The following is a 17,437-nucleotide window of genomic DNA, read 5'->3' on the forward strand; positions in this document are numbered from 1 at the left end:
TTATCCTCTTTCACATAGAAATTAAATTGGTTTTAACTTCTGACTTGTTGATCAAGTTCGACCATGTCCTTTCTAACCCAAATATTTGTTGGATCTCTCTCTTTTCGTAGGTATCACCAGGTTTGACCTCTTGGGAGACTTTGGGAGATTTAACTGGCTGGGAAACTTTTACATCGTGGTTTCGTACAACCTGTTGTTTGCAGTCGTGACAACACTTTGTCTGGTGAGGAAATTCACCTCAGCAGTACGGGAAGAGCTCCTGAAGGCTTTAGGTAAATTGATCAGTTTCATAATTTTATATTCATGTATCCAGAGGGTTTTAATCTTTAAAATGTACTGTTTCCAGTAAACCAAGTTTGTATACATCCACTAAGGCCCTAAGAAATTGGTGGAAATGTAAAAACTGGCCTATCTCGCAAAGTTAAAGAAAGTGATTCTCTCCAATTTCGCATTCTTACACCAAGTTTCGTGGAAATTGAAATTAAATCCTCTGACAAACAAACAAATAGAAAGCGTTATAATAAACTCTGAGGTAATTAGATCTTGACTACTCAATTTCCTCCTAATTTTGAATTCACATATCTCCAGTCTCAGCTGACAGTACAAACCTACACTGTGGCTCTGGAGGGAGATACGTGTGTATTTCTCTCAGACATCACGACCTGCAGTGACAAAATGGAGGAATTTGCAGCGAGAGCCACTGAGCTGCTGGATGATGTGTGACAGACGATGGGGCTCGTCTCGAAGGCTTGTGGTGACAGGCCCTGGGTTTTTGATACACGGGGTGGAATAGGGTTAGAAAATGTCAGACTCAGGGGGGAGAGAAAAAAAAGCACATCAATACCTCTGTCTAAGTGAAAGTCTGAGGCTTTTTAATGAGATTTCTCTCCCTTATCTCCTCCTGCCCAGGTTTGGATAAATTGCAACTGTCAAACAGCCCCACGGACCCTGAATCTGGGAAGCTCTCGGCCAACGGGCATCAGAAAACTCTGTGAAAGGGACGACAGATCAACACGCGCGCACACACACACACACAAATATATATATAGACACACACACACAAGCACACACACACCTTAGCATAGCCAAAGGGAGATTTCAACAGTACTGCCTGACTGCTGAAAGGTGAGAGGGATTGGAGGGAACTTAATAAACCCCGGCAGTGTCTGACGGATGCTGCAAATGGAGGCTGAGAGCAATTTAGCTTCGTGACATTCCATCCTCTGCGTCTCGGATGGAAGCTGGGACAGAGCCAGGGATGCGACTGAGGAGCGAAAAACAGACTGGCATCACTGCAGTGACCTTGATGTTGACCTCAACTGCGACTGTGACTTTAAACCACCCCTCTCTTTGCTTCAGGAGGCTCCCCCACCCCCCCCCCACCCCAGCCCATCATTGCTACTTGGTATTCTTCTACAACCTCCTCAAGCTGCACTAGACAAAAGCAAGAGGCTACAGCAGGTGAAACAAGGCACCTTCTGTCTATTCTTTTTAAGTCTTACATCTCACTTCTTTTACCTTCACCCTGCTCCTGCTCTGTATTCAGCGTATTCAAATGGACCCCCCCCCCCCCAATGTTCTAATGTCAGTACGTCCCTGGTTGCACTTGCAGTTTCTGGTCTCTTATCGTTGGTCTCTCGTTGCTGTGTGGACTGATACAGGCGTGATTACGGTGTCAATTTGTCATTTTTGATTTAAACTCAAAATGTGAAAAATAACTAAATGTGTTGAAGCATGAGAAGAAGTCAATTGTTCTGACTCATCACAGCCGGGGGGGGGGGAAACGTGCACAGCATCGATACAGTTCACGGGTTATGCATCGGCGCTGTCGTTACGGATTGGCCTTAGTTTTTAGCACTCGTGCTTTCGTTGATCTTTTTTAAAAATTTGGCTTTACTCAAGTGCGCTTTAACTTTATCGATGATGTCATTATAGTTTGTATGTGCTCTAGATGGGACTTGAGCTACTCCACAAATTGCAAACTACATTATAGAGTTTTATCCACGTCAGTTCCAGTGAGAACGATTGAGGCTGTTGGTTGTATTTCCTCAAATTTATGCACATGATAAGAATATGTCACATTTTGCTCATCCCAAAAAAGAACCGAAGAAAGGATCAAATTTGTCTTTTGGTTAAATGTTGTATTGACATGTACATAAGGTATAATATTGTGTTTCAAACCTCTTCCACGTTATTTGGATGTAATTGAGTCCGCTGAGGGTCGGACTCGCTAAGCATCTTTTATTTGTTTATTAAAAAAAAAGCACCTAAATCGAATGCAAACCTGTAACAGTCTTCACACACAAAGTGCACGAGTTTGCAGGTGGTAGAAAGACTTGGTGACTCAGGCCCCGTCTACATGTTGTCGTATTGCTGCATACTCTTCTGAACTGTGATGTTCTTTGTCTCCAGAACCACCTTAAATGCCTTAGACGACGAGCATCTCACAGGCTTAATGTTAAGGTTGTTTTCCTGTTCTGTGTAGTCTGTTTGTGTACATGTACGTGTGTGCACTTTTACATGTTGTCTCTAGACAGTTCCACTGTGATCCGCTGTACACAAACCGAGTTTCTAGTCCAAAGCAGCCATTGAAATGTACGTTTTTTGTTTTGTTTTTGCCATGAATGTTGTGAGAAGCTCTCGTCTCGTGAGGCTGAATCTCGTTCCCTCAACAACACGAGCACGTGCTTGAAAAGGGTTGAGCGATCAAATGGTGTCGTTTTTATGGTGTCGTAGATGTGTGACTAATACGACACGATGAAGACGACACAGGATAAGGAAGCAAAAAAAAATGTAATTCACATATGCATTTAAAACTTGGGTTTCTCAGGACAGGAAATGTTTTACATCAAAGCTGTCGATGGTTGTTGCTACATTACAAAGATACATTTCCAACACTGAAGCCAGCTTCCCAAATTATTAAACCGGACGGGAGAATGTCTTGGAAAGTGGGATTTAAAGATATAACAGCGTTTACCATCCAGGAGTCCAGGTTACACAAAGTCTTTCCTGGCAGAAACATTCAGTAGATTTTGTAGTAGGTTGTAGTTTGTCTCATGCATACAGTCGAGTGTTGGGCTCACTTCCGGGTTGAAAAATATCTCTAGATTGAGGTCGAAATATTACGAAACTTATGTCTTAACTTTGGGCTAAGTGTCATTTCACAAGTCATTTATCACTCTTCTATCAACTATCAACCTTTTTGCACATCGGCAACATGTCATTGTAAGTTTGTTCAATAAACTGAGACTATGTTGAAGAAAGAACCACATGGACTTGGAAAAAATTTGCTTTTATGGAATAGGAGATGACCGACTGGAAGGTTATCATCGGGTACATCTGCATGAAATTCATAAAATCTGATTGTTTAGGATCCATAAGGAGTTGAAACATGGATTCTCATTAAATTAGGACTTAATTGTTGTAAAATTACAACCTCATTCTCTTTTCTTTTCTTCATCATGGCCCTAATACTCCATTAAACATGCTCATATTGTGCCGTCAGCTTTTCATATCAGGACAACACTGACCATTGGTAACACAGTAAATTGGTAAAATAATTTAAATTAGCACCAAAGGTTTTTCTGACTTGATCCGGACGAATTATAACAAACAAAACTATTGGGATTTTTTTTTTTTTTTTTTACATATCCACAATTGCTTTGATCCCATCTCTTCAGCAGAGTGTGTTAGCGTTGGACTCTGGCAGGGAAGCATCACAATCCCATGTTTGTGTTTTCTGTGGGGGCTTCTAAAGCCCAGAGTTGGTGTGTACTGTAAGTGACGCAGCTTTGATTTCTGTCTCTATGTCCGTCAGTCTCTGCATGTGATTTTTTGGTACATGTCTTGTGAATGTATTTTTTTACAAATTTCTCAGTTTGCTAAATTTATGTTTTGTTATTTTTGATGTTTATGTGTTTGAAAATAAAAGTAGAAAATGCTTCAGCATCTGTTCTTTTCTCATTGAAGCATCCAGGACATTAGTGGTGCTTGAAAAATTACTATAAAATCATTTTTTAGATTTTTACGACTTATTTACCACTTAATTGCAGAGTTTGGTAAAAACAACAAAACATCTTGGGTTTTTGTATAGGAGCCAAGACCTGATAAGCTTAGATTAGCTTAGCATAAAGACGAGAAGCTCTGACCAAAGGTTAAATAAATCAGCAGCCCTTAAACCCACTAACAAATTAAATCTTACTTCTTTAATCCAAACACAAACAGTGCAAAAATGACAGCTTGTGGTTTCATAGGTGCGTGCAGTAGGTTTTGGCAAACAACACCTGGGCGTATAATGAACTCCACGACTTTCTGCTGGATGCTGGTTTCTCTCACTGTGATAAGATGATTACAGGAAGTCACTGCACCAACAAATTAAATATGAGTACAACTGCCTCTTAGCTCCAGTTTCAGACATGCAAGAAAGTCAGGACATTCTCCTAATGTTTTCCAGAGGGGCTGAATGTAGCAACACAAATGTCCGATTCAGTTGCTCTAGAGACATTTTCTTGAACTTTTCCTGCCAGGCCCCTAATAAAATGTCAACAGGAAATAAACAATGACGGAGCAGGCAAGTTAACCACCCCATACAAACATCTCAGGGTCAATGCTCTACCCTGACACCTGCTTTTTTGAATACATGTTACTTTACCCGTCAAATATTACAGGATAGGACAATCTAAAAGGCCACCTTGCATAAATGTCTACCTGCTTTAGATGAGTCTTTTGTGGTAGACAGATCTGCACAGGGGACATGAAGGTCTGCTGTTGGCTGTAAACGACTCAAAGGCCTCTAAACAAAGCTGGTGGAAGACGTGGGAACAGGACAGGAGCACGGTCCGTCTGGGCTGTTGATGGTTGGATGTAGCGGCTTGTGTCGGGACTTTCAGTCTGCACAGAGCAGTCAGGCAGATGGGACAGTCCCACACATCCCTCTGGATAACCTGTAAGAACAAACAATACGAGTTAATGCACCCGTAAGTCATGCTATGGATAAATGACGATGCTTAATATCTAGCAGGTAAAAACTGTCAAATACAAAAATATACGTAGACTACAGATCCGGAAAGTGAACCCAATGTTAAAGTGCCTGAAACCTGTATTCTCTCCAATAAGCAGCAGGGGACTAATCCACTGGTTTTAAAACATTTGCGTAAGGTATTTAAAATCTCGATCACTAGTTTCATGTCTTCTTCTACACAGCATGAGGTTGATGTTGTAAATGATGGTATCATTTAGAGTTACATAGACAATAAAGCAGGTGGCAGGTATAGGTGGGCGTGAAATGTCCTTGAGCTCTCAGTCAGGCTCCACCCCTGCTTCTCCAAATATGGTTAATTCTGGTTTCAAGCAACCAAGATGGCGCTGGACGAAATGCCAAACTACAGGCTTCAAAACGAAAGACCAATGGATGGATTCACCTGGACCAAATCTGTTGGCATATACTTATAACATGTTTACCAGTGATACGGATAAAAACTAAGCAAAGCACACTCAGCTCCGCCAATGATCAACAGAACACAGCTACCTGGATTTAAAATGTTTCATATCCAGCTCTTGCACCTGTGGAAAAGATGCACGGTTTGTGTTCACTGTTTGATGCCCGATGTCAAGGCCGGGCCACTGGTGCATTGTGCTGAACCTTCTCACACACCTCTCCCTCTCAATGGAAAATGCTACTGGCTGCTATGAAAGCCAACAATGGAGCCTCGTGGAAAAGCAAATCTTAACGTCCTTTCAGTTCCTCCGCAGCCGTCCAGGCGATGAAAAGCCTGTCGTGCATTATCCGACCAGCTCGTGGTTTTTGTGAACACAGAGGATTATTAGCCCGCTGCCATTCATTTGCTAAATTGAATGATCACCTCAGGAGAGAGGAGTACTTTCTCTATAGCAGCTGGGATGCTGCGGTCCCCATGCAAGCGTTAACATGTCGGGGAAACACAAGGCTGGGTGGAGAAGAATCAGACTGGGATTCCTTTTTTTATTACAAGGCCACGTTCAAAGACACGAATGGCTCCCGGTCGTTCTGCAGAGTGTGTCTGACCTGGCTCTGTATTCGGTCCCAGTCGTTCTCCTGTGGCTCGGAGACGCTCTTTCTCTCCAACTGCTGGAACACTCGTCTGCTTGATGACAGGGAGCGGTCGATATCACTCAGAAAAGCCTCCGTGTCGGTGTGACAGTATCGGACAAAGCTGTCATTCAACTCCTGCAACTAATTAGAAAAACCATTTTATTGGCACAAAGGAGGCATGTTTCATTCAGGGACACAATGGAGTCGTGTTTTCGGCAAGGGCTAATTGTGTGTGTGTGTGTGTATTGTAACGGCTGAGGCACGCTGACAGGGTGCAGTTGTTAAACAGCCAGATCAATACAGTCACGTCTCCCACTAACACGGAGAATTAATGGAAACCAGTGAAAAAATGGGAGGCTGTGCTGGGAAACATGCAAACACACACATCTGTGACAGTTTTCCTGTTTCTTACATGGTCACATTATTATTCTCTCTCGTCTGCCGTGCACACAGCGTTTGGTTGGAAAAACTAATGGATTACTAATCAATAGAGAGTTATTGAGTTTCTCTCCTGTGAAATAATGTGTGGAACTGATGGATCTTGATCTCTGTCTCTGTACAGTCCATCTGATATAACCCGTCAAGTCTTCCATTCTCAATTGACCATTTTAAAGACCCCTATTCTGTGTCTGTGTTCCCATAACTCATCTGTCTTCTCCCATTTACAACAGCTGTTGCTAGGCAACAATTAATGCCTTAATATGCATAATACCGTTTAATATCAAACTCAATTTCAGTAGTCAGTGAAGGGGCTATTTATATACTTCAACTTTCAACGGTACTGAGAAGCAGACCCATAAAAATACATTCTGCATGTAACACAAGTGACAATAACAGGTGGATCGGAGAACAAGGCTAATGTCCCATATCGCCATGTTAAAGAATGTAAACCCTCTTGTTTATTCAGATCTGCTCCAAAAATCTATTGTGTTCTACCTTGAGTCTTTAGTCTTCAACAAATTTTTCGGGGAAATCGGTTCAGTAATTCTCGAGTGCTGATGCTGACGGACAGCGATGAAAACATGACCTGCCTGGTGGAGATAATTACATCACCTGAACCATCTCCATGACAACTGAACAAACTAGACTGGGATGAACCGACCGAGTGGGACATGTGATAAGACCGTGTTTGTTCAAGCTTTTCATTCGTTCAATAACTGCATGAGATTACAGAAAAAATATGCATTGTTTTTGCATTTTTTTCTGCATTAATCAATTGATCTATAATGTGCCAATACTGTAAAACAACAACCTTAGAGTTCCCTTAAGCCCAAGTTATCTTCAGATTTCTGTTTTGTGAGATCTACACTAAGATATTCAGTTTACTATCACTTTAACAACTGTATCACTATCAGCAAAATCATATAGAGGCTGGAATTAAGTTAAATGTTGATTAAAACAGTTGCCGATAATTTTCTGTCTATCAACTATTTACTGGGACACACGCACACTCACACTCACACTCACACTCACACACACACACACACACACACAAACACACACACACTCACACACACACAGCCCCTAGCCTGCCACAGTGACATGAGAATTGCTTTACAGCTCGGCTTTTATCACTAATTAAACAACTGTTAACTATCGGGATGGAGGGTTTTATGAGCCTGGCTGACTTTTCCACAGTCCGGGCAAACAGTCCAGCCTCTGGTGAACTTTGCATTGCTCCACAGTAGATGGGGACAGGGGAGGACACAGAAGGGGAAGAGGAGGTGGAGCACAGAGGCGTTATCTCACGGTAATCCATCTCGAGGTGGGTAGTGTCCCCCTTAATGTGTTGACTCAGGGTCGGACCTCCGATGTGTGTAAAAATTGAAAGCTGGGCATCGGGATCAGCTGATGATAACATTTCTGAACCTGGAGTTTTTCTCCCCCCCCCCCCCTCAGGCAACACCTGGTACAAAGATGCTTTATGGCCTCCTGCTATCATGAGGAAACCTGAAAGAAAAGGTTCCTCTGTCTCACACAGGTTCCAGCCCAGCGCTAACACGCCTGTTTGCATTACAGTCAGCTAAGCAAATAAGTCTTCCCCTTGAAAATCAAGTCAATCAGACCTGTCAGCGCCGCGTTGCACCGCTCGCAGCTCTTGAAGATCATCCTCGGCGTGACAAAAGATATGAGACAATCTCGTGACCACCCACGACCACCGAAACACGGTGTGAATGTAAAGTGTCTGACAGCGGCGGTGACTCCGTCCTGGGCATGTGAACCCGGACATGGCCTAATGCGTCAGAGCAGAGTTAATTGGTTCAGTAAAGGCTGTGTCTTTGTTTACGTGACATGTTGGGGCAGAGTTTATAGGCGAGATGATGGAGAGTGGCGGGGGGGGGGGGTGCGTAGGACACTCTGACCCTTGCAACACATTATAAGTGTGGTCCTCATACATGTGTCAGTTTGGTTTAATCAACTTCTTTGAGGCACGGGAGCACTCGGCGTGATTACAACACTCCACACAGGAATATAAATATACCTGTTTCTTTAAGACACACTGGACATACAGAGCACGGAAGTATTTTAGATTTGGGCCAATTAATGAATTTGGTTGAGAGAAAACTCTGCGTCCTGGTGTGAGAAATGATCCGCGACATCTTCGCTGATCTCAGGCCTCAGCTGGAGGAGGTTCACTAGGTGGCAATGTTCCCTTTTCCTGTGAAGGCAACACGAGCCTCACAGTCACATGACCCAGTCCGCCGTCCGCTCTCGAGACCATCGGTCAGCCGCTCTGAAATATTCCCTCCATCGCGTCCAGTGGTTCTATGATTTATGGCTTTGAAATGGGACAAGAGAACAAAGCCTGAAGCCTGAAACTGCGTCAGGTATCCAAGCAGCCCCGGCCGATTTCTCGTCTTCACCCTTTCCCGTCCGGCCAAGTCACACACACGCTACACACACACACACTCACTCACTCATACGCTGATCGATGAAGGAATACCAGACCCAAACATGCCCCGGGAGACATTGTGCTTTTGTGTTGACCGTGGAATGTCCAGACTGTTTGACGAACACACAAAACTCTCTTCACATTAGTGGACAAACAGTGTATGATTCACAAAGCATCAAAGAGGCTGGAGAGGGTGACAGCAGGTGACCGGGTGTGTGTGAGTGTGCTGTGGGGTCAGCGAGTCCCTGAGACCCGATTCTCAACCCTGGAGATGTGATGTTCGTCAATACCTTCATTCGACCGACTGCACGGTCAGAGAATATCAGAAAGAACGGGAAATAGACTGTAATATTATGATTTAGCATGACCCTCTCTCCCTGTGGCCTCAGCTATGTGGCTGAAAATGAGACTTGAGGAGGCAGACACTAGGTAATGTGACCAGTGTAGCCTAGGAAGCGTATTAAACTACTACATCCTGATGTGATCACTTCAGAGTTACAGTCCAAACTCACCTTCGCCTCAAAGAATTTGCGTCGCAGCCGTTTGTCTTTTGGGCAGATTGTTTTCCTCACATGCTTGTACCACTTTCGAGCGACGTAGCCTCGCCAGCAAGCTTGAATTCTGCACAAAAGAAGAAACAAAAGAACATGTTTTTGTATCAGAGGAGGACTTCAACTTAATTCAACTAGAGATATGTAGAAATCACTTCTGAGATAGCGTGATGGGCAATTCTTAGTTTGTGTTTCTTCATGGAGACACATTAAAACCAATAACCCTAACCCTTGGAAATGTAACTGAAAGTGTAAATGGAAGTGACAGATATATAGTCAAGATACTGTTGATTGCAACTAAGAAAACAATAACAAGGAACTGGTACAAAACTGAATCTCCTACCATAGAACAATGGTTAGGGATTGTAAGAGAAATATACTGTATGGAGAGAATGACCTACCAACTTCGACTGAAGGAAGAGGTTTCTATAGCAAAGTGGAAAAAATGGGTGTTGTATGACATAACGAAAGACATGTGAACTGTAAACTGTATAAATCTGATTTTGTAGAATAAGGATACCTGCAGCCATGACCGACTTTTATTTTCTGTTTTTTTTCTTTGTTGTATATGTCTTGTATGTGTAAATGGAAAAAACTGAATAAACACTACAGTTTAGAAAAAAAATAAAACCAATAACCCTACATTATGTATTTGGCTCAGTGCGTTTACCTGGTGGCACTCTGGTGTCTGAAGAGCTGCGCTGCATCGTGGATCACGCGTGTTTCATACTGCCTCCTCCTGCACATCGGGCAGCGCTTCATCCCAGAGAACCTCTCAAAGGCCTTCAGACAAGCTCTGTGGAAAACATGGGAGCAAGACAGCAGCACCTGCAAAGGGACAATTCTCCAAATGAATCTGTTTACGTGAATACACAAAATAATATCCCACACGGTGTCAATCAAGAAGCAGCATCTCAATTGATCCTACGAGTTGAGATTTCACGGGTTGACTGACTATATAGGTTACCGTGTCTCTCGAGGATGTGTATTGGTTTTACCTTTAAGTGCTTAGAAAGGCTCTCATACAGTATACGGCCTCTGAGTATGTGAGCTCTAAGCCACTTTAAATCAGTGTGTATTCATGCCAATATGTGAATGTGTGTATTTGATGTTAAGTGTTATTTGTCTAGGGGCTAGAGGGAGTCAGCATGACCCCCAGTGGGGCGATTGGGACCTGGACTAAACTCTCCCTCTACCTGCGAGAGGGGGCTCTTTTATCGTCTGAAAGGAGACCGCCGCGGCTGTGGGGCTTTGCACACAAACCAGTTTACTCAGATCTCTTGAGGGCAGAGGGGAGGCATATTGATTTCCTATTGTTTTTTTGGCCTGACCAACACACTCCATCACCGGTGAAAGGGCCCCCTGCAGTGTACAATTTCCAAGAGCTCCACAAGCCATTAGTCCGGAGAGAGATTTCACTTCTCACAACATTCTAATGGTACGAGCTACAGCCTAAAGGTCCACGAAGAAATAGGAAAGAAATTTAATAGAAAGCAATGTTTACATCCTGATTTATTACAGAGAATATCAGGTTGATATTGAAATAACAAGATTCCAGTCCACACAAACTGGTTCAGAGCAACTGCTGTTGTAAGCATTTTTTCAATCCCTTTAACACTTGAAAGACTGTGGCACAGCGGCATTGTCACAATATGAAGGCTTCCATGAAAATGCCAAATCAACAAAGATTCCCTCTTGTCACTTTCCCTTGTTAGCAGGCTCTAATTAACTTTTTTTTTTTTCTCCCCCTGAGTCAAACTAATATTTACACACGCATCTATGGCAACTGTGCTTTGTGAGGCCGCCTATTCTAGTCCCGCATTCTTGAGGAGATTGGCATCTTAAAAGGGGATCGGAAAGGTGTAAAAGACTGAAAGACCCTCACAGTTACACACTGATTGCTACATCATCACGTCACACTTGAGTTCCAAGGCAGTATGGGTAAATTTGTACAGTTGTCTACACAGATTAGAACATACAGGAACTGCAGGTGGAAGGGAGGGGGGTGGGCTTGTGTGTGTATTCGTGTGCTTATGTGGAAACACAAGGTTTCCCCCGAGAACGGACACAGAACACTGAAAACAACCTTAAAAAAAATATATATAGAGAGGTCTTTCACAGAGATTTAAAAGTAGGATCTGTGTTGGGTGAATACCTGAGGCTGCAGGCGAAACTCCTCCCTGCATATCGCACAGGGCTGAGCGGATTCCCCCTGGTGAACGGACCTCGCCTTGACCTGCATCCACTCGTCCTCCATCAGCCTCTCTGCCGGGGAAGCCACCAAACCCATCTTCTGAGCTAAAACACATACATATACACTGTTTAGAATTAAAAACATTCCAAAGCCTGGATGTTATTTGTTGTCTACCTAATGATAAAGCAGGAGGAGCCGGATCCAGAACGTATTCCCTCTGGTCTCTCCAGTCACCCGGCCTCTGCAGACCTTCCACTTGTCCTCTTGCTTGTTGGTTTGTGGCTGTTTTTCTTCTGCATCTCAGCAAAGGGTCAGAAAGGGAGAAGTCTGACTGCAGCAGGCTCCGTGTGATGTGGTCTTGAAAGGCAACAGAGGTGATCACCAGCTTGTTGCTCGCTTTAGACTTCGAGCCCTGGAAGAGACGGGATTTAAAATGATGCATGAGGCTTTGCTAAGTTTATAACCTGGGAAAAGAAACGAATGTTTATCATGAAACATGTTGTCGGGACCAGAGGTTTTCAAAGAGGCTCAGTGAATGGAGGTGAAAACAACTATTATAATAGCCTGAATTTGTATGAGTTGGTTACAGAGAGAGTTTAGAGATACAGTTGTTTGGAGGAATTTTTTCCCATTTCTCTTGAGTCAGAATCTGATAAACTCTTAATTCACCTTAACTATACATAATTCATGTCTGTATTACTTACTGATCACTTTAATCATTCATTATATATATATATGTTCTTACAATCAGTTTTCACAGCCGTTATCCTGTTCACAGTCCTTTTTCAGTCATAAACACTACTCTTACTTTATAATTATACTTATTAATTATCATTATTATCATAAATGAATCATAGTATACTGCATTGATTTGCACTGATGTCATTGTTGTTTTCTTTCACGTTTTAACCTGTTGTATTGACATGCTATATGTGCCTTAGAATTAAATAAAGTTGTTTGTAATAAATGGGACAGACACTTTTTTAAAAATGTTTTTGGAGAAGTTATGTCAAAAAACAATTTTAGGTTATCTTGGATTAGTTGCTGGTATCAAACACCAGGATCATCATAATAGATGAAGTTTTACCAGACTTAATAAATCCCTGGTCTAAATCAAATACTCTCAAGATGCAGGAATAAACTACAGTTTGGCCAAATACAATATGGTACCATTTATATGGTAAATCTTTTAAAGCATTAAAAGATCCACTAAATAAGTACTACGCTTCTTAAATACTTTTTAAAACCCACATAACTGCTCCTGATATATCTTTTAAAAAACAGGAAGTGTATCCTGGATATTTAGGTTGTTTTCACCATCTCATTAAGCTACTAGCCCATTATGTTATTAGCTCATGAAGCTAACAGGTGCAGAACAACACCACGGAGCATTTTAACATCATTAAGATTGGACATGTCCACAGTCTAAACCCTGAGGGACAGACAGGAGGACACGCAGCTGCTGTCTCTGTCTCAGTCTCTCATTCAAGCAGGTTTTCATTGAAGAGTAAATGAGCAAAGAGAAGTGAGAAAGAAGCTAAAGTCCAAACCTTCCGCATCGCCATCCTATCACCGGACTGTTTGACTGGTTACCTGGTAACCGTGTCCCCGCCCCCTCGCACCGTGGAGCCTCAGCTCTGCCTCTGATTGGCTGAGCGAACACTTCTGGGTTAGCTGATTGGTTGATGTTTCCAAATTGATCAGACGTGCGTTGAGTTTGATTTCTTCACGTGATATTTAGATAAATCAATCATATTTTTAATTTAATCTGATTCAATACAATTCAAGTAACTGTATCAATTTAGAATTATGTTGAAGCTTAAAAGTTATTTAATATTATTAATCTTATTTGCAGGATTTAAATTGATTGACCGTAAATAAGCAGTCCTACTTTTATTTACATTTAATTCGAGATATATTGAGCTGTGATTTAAACTTTATGATTAAAAAACTAACTCACAAATATATAAACCAAAAATAGCATTACTTACATTAAAATATTAAACAAATTCAGAAATGCACTATTTTAAAGTATTAACTTGAGAAATTCCATCTTATACTTGAGTATACTTCTTAAATAATAAGAGAGAAATGTTCTACTTTTTAGATCTTAAATTCTTGGTTACTTTGTAGATTAATATATTTGATTATATATAAATCCATTAATACAATATGATGCATGTAAACTACCAACATTTGCTGTTGAAAGTAAAAAGCTCCAACATTTCATTAAAATAATTGATTATCGAAAAATGTTACACATAATAATATAGGATTGATTTTGATTCAGTACAAGTCAATCATTGTATATACATTTTCTTGACTATACTATACACATAAAAAAATGTATATTCTATCTAGTCCATTGTATGTATAACACCACTGCATTTACAAAGTTTTTCTATTTCTCTTCTATCACCATGCACAGGTACATTTTCCCTTTGAAAACTATGTGTGATGTTTCAATCTTACTAATGATTATTTTATCGTCAGGGGGATGTCAGTGAAGAGCTGGAACCGGACCAAAGGAGGTGAGTCTGTGTGTCTCTGTGACTCATCGAGCTGTCGTCAGAGCTGCGCTGAACAAAGCTAAGCTGCTCATACCTGTGCTGTGAGCTAAGGGATCCCTCACAGGTCACCCTTACATGGAAAAACCATGCACACAAACACACGCAGTCCAAACCGTCTCTCGTTTTGTGAGCGCGATGAAAAGTTTCCTTTATTTCTCACACAGGGCGCGGGGGTGTGCGACTTTTAAAATGCTTTGCAGTCTTGATTGACTTTGATGTGTTCACTCAGAATCAGTGAAAACAGATGGCCGAAGAGAGGGCTAACGGTGAGGCCTGTCAATCCAAGGAGTCCTCTAAGAAAACAAAGTGAAGACCTGGCTATGGGAGAGGAGGAAACCCCTGAGCTTCTCAAGAGGCTGCTGCATTCTTGAGATTAGAGCAAGAAAAACGCAGACCACTGCTGTTAATGCCCCAGACAAAGGCGTGGAACAATTTATTAGTTAAGAATTCGAGCTCAGAGCTCAATCAAAGGCCTGTCGTCCACAATGCCAGACTTGGGGCTTTGGTTTGTTGTTTTAAGTAAATAATCATGCTTAAAAGATATGGCAAAGATGGGGCTCAAGTCCCCCATAAAGCCTGCATTCTTCCAACTGTCATCAGAATGGATTCCAGTGTGCGCTTTTATTTTCAACAGGGACACTGTTTGTCTTTTTCTTTATGAATACCATTTTAAAGAGCTTTTTATTTAACTTTCTTCCCCCTGGACCTCTTTACCTGATCTGTGGTATTTCTGAAAAGACAACTCACCTTGACGTGCAAAGAGATGATGACTTAAATGAAAGGTGCAACAAAAAAGAAAATGTGCAGAGGAACTGCTTCTTGAATAAAACCCAAGGGTTCTTCTGTACTCATGCACAACCTGCAATGACTCAACCCACAGATAGTATAATGCAAAAACAAACATGAGACTAATCAATACTTGTGTAAATAAAGCATCTAGAAGTGAGTAAATGCACAACACTTCCATGAGACTGAGTCAGTTCATACTCTTAATGCAGGTCTTTGTCCCTACATCATACCCTGTGATGTATATTGCTTTGTTGTCAAATGAGTAATTGCCGTGAGATATAGATGAGAGAGGGCAGCCCATAATGGTTAATTAACAATTATGTCAGCCAGCAAGATGACCAGGAGACCAATCACTTTGATAGGAGACAGTGGAGGGGGACAGAAATCTAATTATTTTATGACTTGACCCATAATGCTTCCCTAACATGACTCTAATCACTCCGTGGCGGACAGGAGTCCCCCATGGCGATCTGGGAGTGAACCAGTGGGGAGTGGAGGACAGCGGGTCTTTACTATTTGCTGTTATCTCCTGCGTCATTGCTGAGTAAGTAAGCTATAAAAGAACACAGCCATCATTACAGCCTGTGGTTGCTCTGCAGAGAGATGGAGCTCCTAATGATTAGACATGTCTTTTGTAAATGAAATACAGATCACCCCAGGCTTTGGGTTTTACTTCATTTACTAAGTGCTACATTACCTCATACTTTGGACCTAACAATGGATTTCCCATAAATCTCCGTGTATTTCAAATGATGAAGGGGCTCACATATCACGAAATGTGCCAGTGCTTATTAGCACTTGAGAAGTTATTGATCGAGAATTTTGATTAATGTCCACTGGGGGCTACGGTGGCATTCACAGACCTGTGGAGGCCCCAGTGGGCGACTGGCTGGGAGTTCTCCCTCTCCATTACCTCCAGTTTGTGCTGACTGCCAGCCCGAGCGCTGGCAAGATGACAGCCACTGCAGCGTTGGTCCCGACGCCAGGAGTAAAACAAAGTCATCCCGTATTTGCCGGCACATGCATCGGTCAGCATCAACGTGGAGGAAAACTGTTCGATTATTTGCGATTAACGACGATAATGTCGTCTGTTTGACCATAAAAAAGTTGTTTCGTTTTCAAAACGATGGATCCACCATTTAAGAGAGTAGATAAAAGTACGATTTCCTTTTCTACCATTTTTCCAGGTCAAATTTTATCTGTTGTACTTAGCTAGTGAATAAAGCTAACATTAGCTGAATGAGTTGGCTGAAAACATGTCTGCGTAGGACCTGATTATAGTATATTCAGCTGGCTCATTTGGAAATGATATCATGCAAAAAGACTCTAAAAATAAACATTAAAAGGAAAAGTGTCAATCAATTTGATGACTCAAATAAAACGCAGCCTACTGAAATTAACAAACAGCACTGGTCTTGTATTACAGTGGTGCACAAGCTAATGAAAAATATGCCGAAGAAAAATTGGATATCAAACTCATGTTTCATTCTAACATAAACCTGTTTGGCTCGTAGCTTAAACTCAGTTTGGCCATAGATCTGGAGCGTAAACTGCTAATGTCAGTCCGACCTCTGATCGGGTAGCGTGCAGTGAGAAAGTAATACACTGTGGCTTCTTGTTGTTGATAGCTCATGATGAAACAACACTAAATGTAATTAACAAAAGATAAACTCCTTAGTTTTGATAGTAATGCTTGATTAGGCTATTAAGCTAGTTAGCCAGTCATGCTAAAGTTTGGGGTTATTGGGACACAAAGAATTGACCCCGAGACTAATGAAAGGGGTCTCCATCACTCAGTCTATAATAATATCAACACAATTTTTTTTTTAAAGATGTTTACATTTTGTTTATCATATAAATAAATAAAAATTAAATAATAATAAAATACGATAGATAGATAATTGATTAGATGACAACCTGTGATACGTGTCCACACCCAGCCATGGCTGTATAACAAGGGAACCAGGGATTGAGGGTGACAACAATGAATCACAGAATACGAGAATTTCAGTTTGGGCTCCCGTGATGATCTCAGTGTAAAGGCCACTGCTGCAGGAACCAATCATTTCTGCCGTGGTTGTGCAGCCATCTTTCTCTTTAATGGACAATAATTGTACAGAATCCGTCTCTATAGCTAGAAATAGAAAAGCATAATGGCCATAAAGTGTTTCCTGTGAAGCCATGAGCACCGAGAACCTTGGCGCCCCCCCGCTACCTTTCAACCTCACACGTTGACTCCATGCTGATTACATACAATACATATCCACTAGACTCAAATCAAAGCTTTTCAGTACACAATGCAGCCAATTGACCTTTGTAGGAGCAGTTATGTTATTTCCACATCCCTTATTCCTCAAATAGGTAAAAATA

The 17,437-nt window shown here is 41.7% G+C and overlaps 2 protein-coding genes across 2 annotated transcripts in view; one reads left to right on the forward strand and one right to left on the reverse strand.

The window, feature by feature from the left end:
• The window catches only part of lmbr1 (limb development membrane protein 1), a 29,365-nt gene extending 27,582 nt beyond the window's left edge, over positions 1-1,783 (forward strand). Inside the window, exons 16-17 of the mRNA XM_061094043.1 lie at positions 111-272; positions 910-1,783. Of these exons, the coding sequence (XP_060950026.1) occupies positions 111-272; positions 910-995 (248 nt within the window). The 3' untranslated portion in view covers positions 996-1,783. The remainder of the gene's footprint in view (positions 1-110; positions 273-909) is intronic.
• Positions 1,784-4,712: 2,929 nt separating this feature from the next.
• On the reverse strand, positions 4,713-13,273 carry rnf32 (ring finger protein 32). The gene is made up of 7 exons (XM_061094303.1): positions 13,259-13,273; positions 11,883-12,120; positions 11,670-11,812; positions 10,185-10,342; positions 9,476-9,584; positions 6,044-6,211; positions 4,713-4,943 (listed from the first exon to the last, which is right to left on the reverse strand). The coding sequence occupies exons 1-7, from the start codon at positions 13,271-13,273 to the stop codon at positions 4,713-4,715; spliced, it is 1,062 nt and encodes a 353-aa protein (XP_060950286.1).
• Between the last annotated feature and the right edge of the window lie 4,164 nt (positions 13,274-17,437).

This window comes from Limanda limanda, chromosome 20 (assembly GCF_963576545.1).
Source record: "Limanda limanda chromosome 20, fLimLim1.1, whole genome shotgun sequence".
NCBI lineage: Eukaryota > Metazoa > Chordata > Actinopteri > Pleuronectiformes > Pleuronectidae > Limanda > Limanda limanda.